General features: G+C 39.5%; 1 protein-coding gene across 2 annotated transcripts in view; it reads left to right on the top strand.

Annotated features, from left to right (window-relative positions):
• Positions 1 to 16,491, top strand: part of SYNPO2 (synaptopodin 2) — a 183,666-nt gene that overhangs the window by 144,539 nt on the left and 22,636 nt on the right. For both annotated transcript variants that reach the window (XM_003800063.3, XM_023519238.1), the window contains exons 3-4: positions 9,440 to 10,251; positions 12,715 to 14,897. In XM_003800063.3, coding sequence (XP_003800111.1) covers positions 9,440 to 10,251; positions 12,715 to 14,897 — 2,995 coding nt within the window. The remainder of the gene's footprint in view (positions 1 to 9,439; positions 10,252 to 12,714; positions 14,898 to 16,491) is intronic.

Below are 16,491 nucleotides of genomic sequence, written 5' to 3'. Positions count from 1 at the left end.
TGTTTCAAGTACTTTGGTAAAAATCTTAGGTATTTTACACTACTTCCTTAGAAAGTTTGGTATATTGAGGAAAATCAGTACTTCTTTGATAGATCAAGGTTTTGTGATGAATCAGGATCACTCAATTATAATTCTCTGATTCCAACATGAATTAAAAATGTTTAAATACTAAACCATTATGCTGTATAATTTTTTATTGAAAGTAGATTTTAGGAGAAGGAAAAATCAGAACAACAAAAACTTAAAAGCAGCCAGATTTCTGCCTGCCAGGATCTCCGGAAAAGCTAATCTGGTGGGTATTGATAAAAGCAGATGATTAGAATAAAGTTTTTGCACTATCAGTGTGAGTCATTTGTGAATGTGTGTAGCCTCTCCAAATACCACCATCTCCACTCACCTGTCAAAAACTACAGAAGATGAGGCCAGGTGTGGTGGCTCATCCCTTTAATCTTCTGGGAGGCTGAGGCAGGAGGATCTGTTGAGCTCAGGAGTTTGAGGTTGCTATGAGCTAGGCAGATGTCACAGAACTCTATCCAGGGCAATAGAGTGAGACTCTAGTAGAAGGGGAGGCTGGCTAGACCAAAGACTAGAGCTGCTGCCAAATCTTGGCCCAGCAGGTGTACCAGGAAGAGCAGGTGTACTAGGCCCTGAGAAGGAAGCCCAACCAATGTGGATTCTAGAGGCCAGTTCTCCTCCCCACAACACTCCCACACCACGCCTGCAATGCCAGCTTCCATGGAGAGGGATTAAACTAGCCCCCCAAAAGAGCTTAACAACAGCAACCTGGGAAACAGACCACCACTCTGCACAAAGATCATTCACCATAGAATTGGACTGTGACAATCACAGGGGAATGGGACAACACAGATTAACTGTATTACAGACAATGTGCACCTGCCTCACCTTGCTTGGTTAATCTTCCAGAGTAGGACACAAAAACCTAATCTAGGGACCTCTCCTTTTCATTAAGTAAGTGAATTTTCAGCAAAGGAGAACAGGTGTACTGCAAACATGTACTGCAAACTTCCTTGAGCTGACAGAAGAGATTTCAAGTGAGAAGAAACCAACAAAATAACTGGCAACATGAAAAACAAGCTAATTTGACATTTTCAAATGATCACTTTGGACCCCAACCCAAAGGAAATTGTTGAAATGTCAGAAATGGAATTTAGAACATGGATGGCAAATAAGATGAGTGGGATTGAAGAAAAGTTTAAAACCAACACAGAGAAGGAAAAAAGTTTTAGGACATCAATTAAAAAAATGAAAATGTCAATAAAGAGCCAGAGAACATAAGAAGGAATGTAACATATAACACAACTTAAAGAAATTAAAGTCATTCAGAAAATTACAAATTACAGCTGAAAGCTTCAGCAATGGACTAGACCAACCAGAAGAAAGAATTTCAGAGTTTGAAGACAAGCATCTCAAACTAACTCAGTCAAAAATGCAGAAAAAGAATAAAGAATAATGAACAATTACTTGGAGAAATATAAGACTATGTAAAGCAATCCAATATACAAAGTCTGGGTTTACCTAAAGGAGGAGAAGAAAAAGCAAAAAGTAAAGAAAACCTATTTGATGGAATTATTATATTGGAAACTACCCTGGTATCATCAGATATTAAAATATTCAGATATGAGATAGTCATTGAACACTGGGCAGACATCACTATGACACATACTCATCAACTTGGACAAAATCAGAATAAAGGGGAAAATTCCACAAGGAGTACGAAGAAAGCAACAACTAACCTAAAGAGGAAAACTCATCAGTTCTAGCAGCAAACTTCTCAGCAGAGACTTTAAAAGCCAGAGGGATTGGGACCCCATTTTTACTTTTTTAAAATGAAAGGACTTCCAACCAAGAATTTTGTATCCTGAAAAACTAAGTTTCATAAATGATGGAGAAATAAAGACTTTTCCAGACAAGCAAACACTAAGGGAATTTGTTACTATTAGATCTGCCCTGCGGTCTCAGAATTGTATCATACATGACAGACAGCATGACGGATATCCACCAGTATAAACATATCTGAAAGTTAAAGTCCATAGCTCATATAAAGCAATAACACAAGAGGAAAAGCAAAACAATAATGTGCCATTCAACATGATGAACAGAATAGTATTCCACATAATACTAGCTCACATTGTATGTGAATGGTCTTGATGCCACACAAAAGGCTAGTCTGGCCAAATGGATAAAAAGACACAACCCAAATATATGCTGTCTCTAAGATACATCAAACTCACAAGGACTAAACAGAAACTTAAGGTAAAGGGATGGAAAAAAATATATTCCATGTAAATGGAAAACAAAAGTGAGCAGGTGTAGCAATTCTTATATCAATAAAATAGACTTTAAATTAACAATGGTAAAAACAAAGATGGTAATTATATAATGGATAAAGGAGAAATTCAACAAGATATGTAATAATCCTAAGTATATATGCACTTAATAGAGGAACTCCTAGATTCATTTAAAAAATTCTACAAGATCTAAAAAGAAATTTAACAGTAGCATACTAATTCTGATGACTTCAATATCCCATTGACAGAGCTAGACAGATCAATGGAGCAGAAATCAATAAAGAAACATTGGATTTAAATGGGACTCTAGAGCAACAGGAATCTCAAAGACATTTACAAAATATTCTACCCCCAAACACTGAATTCTTCTCATCAGCACATGGAGCAGTCCCCAAGATTGATCATATCATAGGCCACAAAACAAGTTTCATAAAATTAAAAAAATTGAAATCATACCGTGTATCTCTTCAAATCATAGCAGAATAAAAACTAAAAATCAATTCCAAGAGAAACACTTAATTCTACACAAAGTCATGGCAACTACACAACCTGCTGTCAAACAATCCTAAAGTCAATGATAAAGTTAGGATGGAAATCAAAAGATTCCTCAACTGAACAATGAAAAGGACACAAGCTATCAAAATCTATGGGATACCGCAAAAGCAGCCCTTAGGGGAAAGTACATAACCTCAAACACCTGCATCACAAAGAAAGCTCACAAAGTAAGAACCTAACATACCACTCAAGGAACTAGAAAAATAAGACCAAACCAAACCCCAAGTCAGCAAAAGAAAAGAAATTGCAAAACTCAGAGAAGAACTAAATAAAATAGAAACAACAATACAAAAATACAAAAGATCCATGAAACAAAATGCTAGTTCTTTTAAAAGTTAAACAAAATCAATAGACCACTAGCCAGATTAACCAGAAACAGGTTAATGAAGAGAATGTCAGAAATGGAAAAGGAGACAATATAGAAGTAAAAAATATGATGCACAAATACTACACAAACCTCTATACATGCAAATTAGAAAATGTAGAGGAAATGGATGAATTCCTGGAATCACATGATCTTTCAACCCTAAATCAGGAAGCAATAGAAATCCTGAACAGGCTGGATGTGGTGGCTCATACCTGTAATCCTAGCACTCTGGGAGGCCAGGGCAGGTGGATTGCTTGAGCTCAGGAGTTTGAGACCAGCCTAAGCAATAGTTGAGACCCTGTCTCTAAAAATAGCTGGGCATTGTGGTGGGTGCCTGAGTCCTAGCTACTCAGGAGGTTGAGGCAGGAGGACTGTTTGAGTCCAAGAGTTTTTTTTTTTTAAACAAAGAGAGTTGCTTTTTATTTGTTTTTGCAGTTTTTGGCCAGGGCCGGATTTGAACCCACCACCTCTGGTATATGGGGCTGGAGCCCTACTCCTTGAGCCACAGGCATCACCTGAGTCCAAGAGTTTGAGGTTACTGTGAACTATGACACCACCATAGCACTCTACTAAGGGTGACAAAGTAAGACTCTGTTTCAAAAAAAAAAGAAAGAAAGAAAAGAAAAGAAAGAAGAAAGAAAAGAAAAAAAAGAAAGAAATCCTTTACAGACTAATAACAAGCAGTGAGATTGAAGCAGTGCTAAAAAATCCCCCCCACCCCCAAGAAAGTCCACATCATATCAGATCCAGATGGGTTCTACCTACAAAGAACTGGTGTCTATCCTACAGAAATTATTCCATTACATCTAGAAGGAGGAAATCCTACCTAACTCATTCTATGAAGCTGGTATAACCTTGGTTTCAAAGCCAGGAAAGGACATAACAAAATCAGAAAACTACAGACCAATATCCCTTATGAACATAGATACAAAGGTCCTCAGCAAAATACTATCAAAGAAAATTCAATAGCACATCAAGAAGATAATTCACCATAGTCAAGTGAGTTTCATCCCAGGGATGTAAGGATGGTTAAACATATGCAGATCAATGAATGTGGTTCACCATGTAAACAGAAGTAAAAACAAAGACCATATGGTCATCTCAATAGCTGCAGAAAAAATTATTCAATAAAATTCAGCACTCTTCCATGATAAAAAAAAAAAAAACAACAAAGTAGGCATAGAAGGAACATACCTCAAAATTATAAAAGCTACATATTGCAAACCTACAACAAACATCATAATTAATGTGAAGAAATTGAAAGCATTCCCCCTAAGAACTGGAACAAGACAAGGGTGTCCACTATCATCACTTTTATTCAACAAAGTACTGGAAGATCTAGCTAGAGCAATCAGGCAAGGGAAGAAATAAAGGGTATTCAAATAAGAAAGAAGAGGACAAATGATGCTGGCTTGTGGGCAATATGATTTTGTATCTAGAAATCCCTGAAGGCTGTACCAAAAGACTTCTAGAATTGATCAATGAATTCATCCACGTCTCAGGTTACAAAATCAGTGTATGCAAATAATTATACATTTCTATACTTATAATAGTCAAGCTGAGAGTCAAATCAAGGATGCAATACCATTCATAATAGCTACAAAAAAATAAAATACCAAGGTATATTCTTAACCAAGGAGATGAAAGTCTCCACAAGGAGAACCATAAACCACTACTGAAAGAAACTGCAGATAACACAGATGAATTGAAAAACATCCATTGGTCATGGATTAATAGAATCAACATTCTTAAAATGTACATACTGCCCAAAGTGATTTACAGATTCAGTGCAATTCCCATAAAATACCAATGTCATATTTTGCAGAAAAAAATCCTAAGCTTTATTTGAAACCAAAAAAGAACTCAAATAGCCGAAGAAATCTTAAGCAAAAAGAACAATTCTAGAGACATCAAATTACCTGACTTCAAATTATACCATAGTAACCAAAACATCATGATACTGGTATAAAAGTAGAGCCACAGGCTAATGGAACAGAATGGAGAACCCAGAAGTAAAACCATCTACGTATAACCAACCTGATGATCTTTGACAAAGTAGACAACATACACTGGAGAGAGGAAGTCCTACTCAATAAATAACACTGGGAAAACTGGATAGCCACATGCATAAGAATGAAACATAGCTCATACTTCTCACCATATACAAAAATTAATTCAAGATTGATAAAAGACTTAAATGTAAGGCATAAACCCATACAAATTCTAGAAGAGAATATAAGAAAAACTCTTCTGGACATTGTCCTAAGCAAAGTATTTATGACAAAGACCCCAGAGGCAATTATAGCAACAACAGATTAAATTGAAAAAACTATACAGCTAAGGAAAGAGTCAACAGAACAATAGACAACCTACAGAATGGGTGAAAATATTTGCAAACTATACATGTGATAGAATGGGTCAGAATCTACAAAGAAAAAAGTGGGCAAAAGGCATGACAGCAGTTTTTCAAAAGAAAATAAGTGGTCTATAAATATACAAAAAAATGTTCAACATCACTAATCATCAGGGAAATGCAAATTAAAACCACAATGAGATGCTAATTTACCCCTGTCAGAATGGCCACCATTAAAAAGTTAAGGATGCAGAGAGAAAGGAATGATTACACACTCTTGGTGGGACTGCAAATTAGTATAACCTTAGAGAAAACAGTATGGAGATTTCTCAGAGAACTAGAGGTAAACTTACTATTTGATCCAACAATCCAACTACTAGGTATCTACCCAAAGGAAAATAAGATATTTCATCAAAAAAAAAAAAAAAAACTCCTGCACTTGAATGTTTATCACACCACAATTCACAATAGTAAAGATTCATGAGTGGATTAAGAAACCATGGCATGTATGTACCATGGAGTACTATTCAGCCATGGAAAGGAATTAAATAATGTCTTTTGCCACAATATGGATGGGACTGGAGACCATTATCTTAGCTAAGTATCTCAAGAATTGGAAAACAAACACCACACGTACTCTTTAATAATTGGGAGTCAAGCAATGGGCACACATGAGCACAGAGACATATAAAAACCACTGGAGACCAAGAAGGGGGAGGATGGGAGAGGATACGGGGTAAAAACTGACTTTTCTGGGACAATGAGCACTAGTCTGGTGATGAGCACACTAAAAGCCCTGACTTAAGCTTTATGCAAGGTATCCATGTAACAAAAACATCTGTACCCCCTTAATATTTTGAAATTTAAGATCTATAGAAGAAAAATGTAAACATAAAAACAAATGAAAACTACAATAAGGGCAATAACAAAAAACTACAGCATTGGTATTTTTATAGTGTACAAATCACAGTATAGTCCATACTGATTTTGCAGCTGAAGCCCTAACCATAGCATTATAATAAATCCAGTCTTCCTAGAGAACAGCTTTTAGGAAGACGTCAAAATGGATCTCAAAGCCCTCCAGGTTTTTCCACAACTCTGAAAGTTTAATTCCATTTTTAATGAACTCACTATTGCCAAAATCTTGTGACAATAAAGGAAATCTGGCATTGTTCTTAATATCCCTTATCTAAATATTTACCAAACAAATCCAACATTTAAGGCCTTAGAATTCTACTTATTTATAAAGCTGCCATTTGCTTTTAAAATGGGCCCAAAAGAAATGTTGCCAAGTATAATCAGTGTTTGCATTGTCATGTCTATAAACTTCTGAAGTATTTGAAGATTTCCATCCTTTGTAAAGGATGTAGGTTTAATGCTGCCTAAAATGGGGGCTATCCCTTTATAATTTGTTCACTTTTTAGTTCTTTATTGATTTAACGAGGCCAGTGTGTCTGGAACCCATTTGTTGTTTGGAACATCCCTACCAGTTCTTGTTTTGATTATGAAGGCTGTCCCTGGGAAAGTTCCGGATGGTTTAACGTTCAGTCCCAGTACATACTAACTTCAGAAATAAACAAACTAATTCTTTGCTACTTTTAATATAGCTTTTAATAACTGGAATAACAATTATTATTTTCTCTTCATAGTATGACTTTTTACAAAATAAGTCATTAATGAGACTTAAGGTGTAATCTCAAATTAAAATTATAGCCAAGCAAACATCATCACCCATCGTCACCACACCACTGTGAATGCTGTTTCCTGCAATTAAATATTTCTCTCACTCACATCACTGTCACCTATCACTGGAGGACAAATGTTTTACTTTTCTTGGATTATTGCCCAGAGGGCAAGATTATTTTAAAACAACTCCTTTAAGTTTTCATTATCTTAAATTTTATTAAAATGATGAGGCATAAGAAGTAAATGATTATATAATTATAACATATAAATTTTTACCTTTATAGACTGAAATGAGTATTTTAATTATAAAGCTTTTCTCTCTTTCTCTGTCTCTCATGCTTTTATGATTTTTATTTACAGTTTACATCAGCCACCAATAAACGTTAACATTTATCTAGTCCATTTGTCTGTATTCCAGTCTACAAGGCTGGAATGAATTGAAATTACCCTCTTAGCAGATTCATAATTGATTGCTAATGTGATTCAACATGATTTAATCTATTTCCATCCTAAAGTCTTCCTAAATTAAAACTCTCTGACCTTTTGATACCCTTAAATTCAATTTAACAGGGTATATTTGTCATTTTCTCTATAAGAATGATCTAATTTTCTATCATCATGTTTTTTAAATACTATAATTTTTTTAAATACTATATTAGCAGGAAGCTTTTCAGATTACTTACATAGAGAAAGCTGCATTTTGTTTGATTGTTAGTTTTTGGGTCGTTTAGTTTTGCCAAATGCAGTCAAAAGCAAAGTTAGGGAATAAATACTTTGAACATCGGTCTGAAATTCTACCACCACATAAATTCCCAGGTAAATTCTTTGAGCAAAGTAGAAGTAGGGGCTCACTCTCTTCCACTGACCATCCCTGCATTAGTCATGGTGTATTTTCAGGGAGGAGGAAAGAGGCAGAGATAACTACTACTGCTTCTTAAAAACAAAAAGTGCAAATATAAGAAAAGAAGGCTTCTCCTACAACTATTCTGTGAATGGTAATTCTCTTCTAAAAGCATTTTTAGAGGGCTTGGCGCCTGTGGTTCAAGTGGCTAAGGCACCAGCCATATACACCTAAGGTGGCGGGTTTGAATCCAGCCCGGGCTGCCAAAACAATAATGACAGCTGCAACCAAAAAATAGCTGGGTATTGTAGTGGGTGCCTGTGGTCCCAGCTACTTGGGAGGCTGAGGCAGGAGACTCACTTGAGCCCAGGAATTGGAGCTTGCTGTGAGCTATGATGCCATGGCACTCTACCCAGGGGGATAGCTTGAGGCTCTGTCTCAAAATAAATAAATAAAAGCATTTAGAGTTTAAATGAGAGTTTTAGAAAGAAGTTGTTTAACTCCAAAATGGACATTGCTTCCTCTCAGAAGCTCAAATTATTTGCAAAACCATCTGGAAATGGTTGAAGTCAAAGAACTGTAGTAGCATATGCCACTGGACTCCTTAGCTGAGTGATAAAGGAACAGCTTGACTTCCGATATCCTAAAAGTAAAATGTTCCAAGAAAGAGGTTCAAATGGAAGAAAGGGAGACATCTCAGATTATAAATACGCTATGACTTAATGGTCCATTGCAGCGTGGAAAGGATTTCTTTCCACACAAGAGTACTGGGCTGGGGTCCACTTATTACAAAACACATGTTCCCTGGAGCTTTAAAAAAACAGCTTCTATTTCATTCCTTTCAAGAAAGTACATCCTCTAAAAGGATTACCTGACTTATCTGTAAGTTGAGATTGCTCTATAGCTGTTGGGTATGTTTATGTGATTTTCACCAAAACTTAGTCAATAAGACAGTGAAATGCTTTGTCGCTTTAGAGCAAACTCATATAGGAGAGACCCAGATACCCAAATAACTCCAGATAAAAGGGCATCCGTGTAGGTACCACCTGGGATTTTTAAAATTAAAAGCTGAGTTTAGGACGTATTTAGTTTTCATCATCTTTTGTAAACATTTTTGTTGTGCTTTAAAGAAAAGTTCATTTGGGAGCTCTTTAAATAATAATATGAACATGTTGCCAATTTCTGTTTTTAAAAATGTTGCCGTTGACATTTAGGAGGAAACATTGTGAAATATATCATGTATTAGACATCATAAAAGTGTCAGGGAATTCTTTGGCAGGTGTAACACCCTCTGATTTAAGTGTCTGGAATTATTTTTCTGTGTGCAGACCATCCGGTGGAATGAGTGAGGCTTTGATCTCTGAAACTGAAAACAAGAACCTCGAGCATCTCACCCATGAGGGGTATGTGGAAAGTACCACCCTGCAGATTCAACCAGCCACAAAGACCCAGTACAGAGAGTTGGTCATCACCCCAGTTAAGAGTGCAGTTCCCTTAGCTGAGGACCAAGGAAGTGGTCCTGGTTGTACAGAGAACTTAAAAGCAGAAACAAGCCTGTGCTTCCAAAGGGCTTCCCAAACGCCTGACTCCCAACCAGGACTCTTGGCAGAAGAAGTTATCTTAAGGGAGAAGGCAGAAGCGGGGCGGCCATCGCAAGTGATCGAACTACAACTGTCTCTTTCACAGGAGAGAGACAAGGACACTAGCGGCCCCACAGTAACTCTCTTGGGAGCTGAAAAATCTAAGTCTCCTGACCCAGAGCCTAATTTACAACAAGACAGAATTGTCCACATAAATTCGGTCCCTCCTCATGAGAAAGCAGACCCTTCTGTGAGGTCCAGTAAGATAATCCAGATCTCCAGCGGCAGAGAGTTGAGAGTGATCCAAGGCAGTGAATCAGGAGCCGCGAGGTTGCCCCGGGTGGAAGTGCTCCTGGACTGCTCTGACAGGCAGAAGACAGAAGGGTGCAGGCTTCAGGCAGGAAAGGGGTGTGTGGACTCTCCAGTGGAAGGAGGGCAGTCAGAAGCACCTCCTTCTCTGGTATCCTTTGCCGTCTCATCAGAAGGCACAGAGCAGGGAGAAGATCCACACTCAGAAAAGGATCACAGCAGACCTCACAAGCACCGAGCGCGGCACGCACGTAAGTCCTGCCCTGGGTCAGGTTCTGAGCCCTCAGAAGGGGCCTGGCAGTCGAGGGCATTTAACTGCTGCTTTGCTTGCATGAAATCTTTTCAAATCTTTCTCTTAGGTTTCTCATCAGCTTCTTAAAAAAATATATGGAATTAATGCACAAAATAACAAATGTGAAATGGTGGAGAGTATCAATAAGTTTGAACTTCATAGTTGATTTAAATGTTTTCCATGAATTTCTTTTTATCTCTAAAGGCACGGGAATTGTTAAAGAAAATAATAGTGTCCATGTTCCTTTTCCACTTGTTTGGGAAAGCAATAACAGTTCATGGTAAAGTAGTCTAAGAGAGCTTTTGAAGTTGTGTGGATTGTGAATTTAAATGTCAAAAACTGCCGAGTCTGCTGCTAAGAGGTGTCTTTAAAATACAAGCTCTGCTACTGATATTAAAAGCAGATCCTCATTTTGAAAAAAAAAAAATCATTGTGCAGCTTGATGATGCTTGCAGAAGTGAGTTTGACAGACAAGGACATGTGTCATACGGAGCAGTTACACGATCCCCTCCGTTTTGCAGGTCTTCACTCGACTGCAAAGTGTGCGTCTACCTTCTAGACACAGAAGTCAGTCTCCAGGGCCGTGTGGAGGCAATTAACTGTCCCCAAACCGAAAATATATTTAAAGTCAAGCCTTTTTGTGGTATTTTGTTTTACCCAGAGGAGTGAGGAAAGAAAGGAGAATAAGGATGAGAATTGAAGTTAGGTGTTAGGAGTTTTTGTGGTTTTCTTTCATTTTTTTTTAACTATAATTTCATTTGAGGATGTAAAGGCTGACAGGCAAAGGCCCTCGAGTGTGTGAATGCTACATAGGAGCAGTGCATTCAGATAGTCAACGTGGTATATGAATAAACTGTATGAATAACCTATTGTTATTCCTTTCAAGCATATTTTTAGCATAACCATTTGTAGCTGTATTGGCAAGTGCTGTTAATCGTTCCTTATACTTTAAGCATCTGTAGGCCATCTTCACATTTATAGCATATTAAACAAGAGTATTAAGACACCATTCACATACTTTACATATTGGCAGTGAAGTTAGCAACAACTGTGCAACTGTGACTGTCAATTTTAAAAGTTGTATAACACTAGGAAAAAGAAATTACACTTGGGAATCACCACATTTTTAAGTATCTGTACAAAATTTGATCATCGGTAAATACCTGTAACTTTGATAGATAAGAACATGTATAATATGTCTTTATTAATTATAAAATCATTTCCTCTGATTATATTCTATTTGTCAAAAGTTAATCATTACTTGAATGTTTTTACAGTGACCAAAAAGTTCATTTTAAAATCAAAATATTAAAAAAAATTTTCTGTATTTTTCCTTTATTTTGAGGAATTAAAACATTTGGTAAATCATACTCATTATCCTTGAAAGTGTGATTATACTTAACTATAAATTATAAATTATGGATGCCATAAATTAATTTGCCACCAATTTATTCTTGATAAAATAAGAATTTAAAGTTAGATGGAAATTTTTACTTTATAACTGTCATCCTCTTGTTTTAAATGACTTAATTTCTGCATCAGTTTTTGCATACAGTTACTAGTCATAAGTCATATAATTTTTAAATTCCTTCGAGATTTACACTTGTTCTTACTGTAATTAAAGTTTCCAAAACACCAGTACACTTACAAACAAATTTGCCTAGAAACTTTGTAGCTGGAGTTTTGAATGTTCATTCACAATGATGCATTACTAACATATTGAATTATAACTAATTGTTGATTCAGAACTTTCAATGATTAGTTCAGTGTTTTGAATTTATGTTAATTCAGTAGCTGTGGATGGGAAGATTTAAGGCAGTTGTCAGGGTAAAAGAACGAAAAAAAAGAAAGAAAAAGAAGAAAACCTAAATAGCTTATTATGTTACATTAAAACATCTAGAAAATGTTTAAATATTTTCTTGGGAGTTACTCCTCCCTTTTTAAGATAATCGGAAATGGTTTTGTGTTGACATTTTATTTTTTAAATATGGAAGTACAAGGTTACCTTATCTTGTTTTTTAGGAGATATTATGTTCTTAAATTATGTCCTTTTAAATTTTAATTATATCCTATGAACTGGTATTTACCAGCCAGTTTTTATTGTTAAAGTTTCATAGAGAAACAAATGTACGAAACATGCATTCTAAGCAGCGTTCATAAAAATATTTTTATAAAAACCAATGGAACAGGGCATGGTGTAGTCTTATATATATATGGTATATTATTATAGAAGTACAAATTTCAAAAGAAATAAGATTGGTAAATCAATTGAATTCCTTCAAAACTCAGTACCCAATTATGAGATTTTTGTTTTTCACACTTTGATTTTCCTCCAGAAGGAATTTAGAGAAGGCAGTGTCTGAGTTGCTGTGGTGTCTTCCTTGACCTTTCGGGCTCAGTGTAATTGTTTTACTTTCCCCAGGGCTCAGGAGGAGCGAAAGCTTGTCAGAAAAGCAAGTGAAGGAAGCCAAGTCTAAATGCAAGAGCATCGCCCTTCTCCTGACAGACGCCCCCAACCCCAACTCCAAGGGGGTGTTGATGTTTAAGAAGCGCCGGCGGAGGGCCCGCAAGTACACCCTGGTCAGCTACGGCACCGGCGAGCTCGAGCGCGAGGCCGAGGACCAGGAGGAAGGGGACGGCGAGGACCCCTGCGAGGGAGCGTTTCTGGGCACCAGCGAGTCGGAGGTGGACGAAGAGCTCTTGTCCGACGCCGGCGACAGCACCCAAGTTGTGAACTTCGACTGGGATTCCGGACTGGTGGACATTGAAAAGAAACTGAACCGAGGGGACAAGATGGAGATGTTACCGGACACCACCGGCAAGGGAGCCCTCATGTTTGCCAAGAGGAGGGAGAGGATGGATCAGATCACGGCCCAGAAGGAAGAGGACCGGCTGGGTGCCGTGCCCAGCCGAGAGCCGGACGCCGCCCAGATGGACGGCCTGAGAACCACGACTTCCTACCAGAGGAAGGAGGAGGAATCGGTGCGCACGCAGAGCTGCGTGAGCAGGAGCTACATCGAGGTGAGCCGCGGGCCTGGCCACGTGCCCCAGCAGAACGGCTTCAGTGGGGCGCCCGAGGTGGCCACCGTGCAGAGGATGCCCCCGACCAACAGGACGGCCAGACCCTTCCCGGGGTCCGTGCACCAGCCAGCGGCCCCCTTCTCCCCAGCCCGCACCCCGGCGAGCCCGGTGGCCGACTTCCCTGCGCCCCCGCCGTACTCTGCGGTCACCCCTCCACCCGAAGGCTTCTCCCGAGGGCTGTCAAGCCCCGTCGCTGGGCCGGCACAGCCCCCTCCATGGCCCCAGCCCGCCCCCTGGTCCCAGCCAGCCTTCTACGACTCGTCTGAGCGAATAGCTTCCCGGGATGAGAGGATCTCGGTGCCTGCAAAAAGAACAGGGATACTGCAGGAGGCCAAACGGAGAAGCACCACGAAACCCATGTTTACTTTTAAAGAGCCCAAAGTGAGCCCGAACCCTGAACTCTTGTCACTCCTTCAAAATTCAGAGGGCAAACGGGGCACTGGGGCTGGAGGTGATTCCGGACCGGAAGAGGACTACCTCAGCCTGGGAGCCGAGGCTTGCAATTTCATGCAAAGCTCCTCTGCTAAACAAAAGACCCCTCCTCCTGTTGCTCCAAAACCAGCGGTCAAGTCCTCATCCTCCCAGCCAGTAACTCCAGTTTCCCCAGTCTGGTCTCCAGGAGTGGCTCCAAGCCAGCCTCCTACTTTCCCGGTGTCAAACCCATCGCAGGGCACTGTCGTCTCCTCCATCAAAATAGCCCAGCCTTCCTACGCTCCTGCCCGGCCCGCCAGTGCTTTGAACCTGTCCGGTCCCTTCAAAGGACCACAAGCAGCAGTAGCCAGTCCGAATTACACACCTAAGCCAACAGCTCCTACCCTGACAGTCAACCCTGCTCATGCTGGTGCAGTGGGACCATCCAATGAGCTTCCAGGAATGAGTGGGAAAGGAGCCCAGCTCTTCGCCAAAAGGCAGTCGAGAATGGAGAAGTACGTGGTGGATTCGGACACAGTGCAGGCCCACGCTGCTCGAGCCCAGTCTCCCACTCCGTCTCTACCCGCCAGTTGGAAGTACTCCTCCAATGTCAGAGCACCTCCCCCTGTGGCCTACAATCCCATCTACTCCCCTTCCTACCCACCAGCTGCTCTCAAGTCTCATTCACCAGCCGCACAGGCCTCCAAACTGGGCAAGAAAAAGGGCAAGAAACCCCTCAATGCTCTGGATGTCATGAAGCACCAACCCTATCAGCTCAATGCATCCTTGTTTACTTTCCAACCTCCAGATGCAAAGGATGGCCTCCCCCAAAAGTCAACAGTCAAGGTCAATTCAGCCCTGGCCATGAAGCAAGCTCTTCCTCCACGACCAGTGAACGCTGTCTCTCCTCCAAACGTGCAGGCTTCCTCGGTGTACTCAGTACCAGCCTATACCTCTCCACCTTCCTTCTTTGCAGAGGCCACCTCACCAGTCAGCGCGTCACCAGTGCCTGCCGGCGTTCCCACCTCTCCGAAGCCGGAATCAGCCTCCTCATCTTATTTTGTGGCACCACGGCCAAAGTTCTCAGCCAAGAAAAGTGGTGTCACTGTTCAGGTGTGGAAACCATCTATTGTGGAAGAGTAATCTTGTAGCTGAAGCTGAGTGTCCACTTTGCTTGAAATGAATTGTTTGCAGTGTTAACCTGAGTTCCTAACAATGCCTAGCAAGTCCTCAACTTACTTAATATCAGATATGTCACCTCCCAATCTGGGTCCAAGGAGCATAATATTTTTTAATGAGTCAAAAATCCAACTCAGATTGACTTAAAATCTATCTTCTTTGCGCACTTAAAAAAAATCCAGGAGCACTCTAAAATAGTCATGTGCTATTTTATTAAGTAAGCAGGATACTTAGGATTTATGCTTTAGTCACAAGAAAGACAGTGATCAGTGTTACCAAACATCAGGAGATAGCCTTGATGTAACATAACAGCCGTGCTCCTTTGGTGAAAAGATTCAAATGTAGTGATAATATAACCTGTACTGAGATTTCCCTTTTAAGTAGAGCTTTCTTACTATTACTAATATTAAGGGAATAAGAAATCTATTGAGGACAGGGATCAGCTCTGGTCTGTCAACTCAGCCACCTGTTTGATGTCACGGAGAAGCCACTCTGAGGATTGTTGGAATGTACATAGTTGAGTGAGAAGTGGGTAAGAAGGAGGGTCTTAATGATTACTATGTATTAGGTTCTTTGCCAGATGTTTTGACATCTATTGACTCATTTCAGAAGACACGTGTACAGTAAATGGGATTGGGAAGGAGGGATGATTACCCTTAGAGATTGATTCCTATCCCCCCTCCTCAGTAACCTAAATGAAGTGAGCACATCTCCAATTTCCTGTAAAAGTGTAAGTTCGTTTTTTGCAGCTGAGGCAGGCGGTGGGATACAGTGTAACGAAGTAACGTGTGAAAGTAAGATGCACACAAAAGTACCCGTGGCTATTGCTTGATCTCGGGAAACCACATGATTAGGACCTGAAGGGTTAGTGACTACAGGGGCCGATTGTGAAGCACGAGGAACCCCATGTGTGTGGTGACTGTAGGGGAGAACATACAATGATTGGCATCCTTCTGAGTAATCTCATGGATTTTTTTCTTGTGTTTGTTTTGCTTTTTGACAACCGCTTCTCCCACTGCTCCTTGTAATTCTATTCTTGCACCTTCACTTTATTATTTATGTTTGATGGACCAGGATAATCCAGGCAAGGTTACCTTGTACATTTGAATTGGTCACACACCATATCGTCATCCAGCTGGCTATGAAGTGAATAATGGTACTGAAAGTAAACCTGAAGACCTTTCTCAGATCTATTTTAAGTCTGAGTCTGACCAACCATGGAAAATATTCGAATGAATTCATGTAGAGAACTATAAAGCATTTTTGACAGCTCCAAGGAAAGCCATCTACTTTATGCAGGAGATATGTCTAAAGACCTCTTAGAAAAACCTGCCTGGTTTGAGGATACATGGTACCATTTTAATTCTTGGAAAATATCTGTATTCCTGTTCTTTTTCTGCTGTCACTGTCAATCTGCTATATTTTTCACTATCCTATTAAAATATTACTTTCTTCTTTATCTGTTCAATGTCCATATTTAAAAAAAAAATCTTCCTTCTACTATGTGTGAGCTATTCTGGTCTAAGTC

Source organism: Otolemur garnettii, unplaced genomic scaffold (assembly GCF_000181295.1).
Source record: "Otolemur garnettii isolate 467f Iridium unplaced genomic scaffold, OtoGar3 scaffold00164, whole genome shotgun sequence".
NCBI classification, from domain to species: Eukaryota; Metazoa; Chordata; class Mammalia; order Primates; family Galagidae; genus Otolemur; species Otolemur garnettii.
Note: the sequence above shows the minus strand (reverse complement) of the source record. Positions and strands in the feature narration are given on the sequence as shown.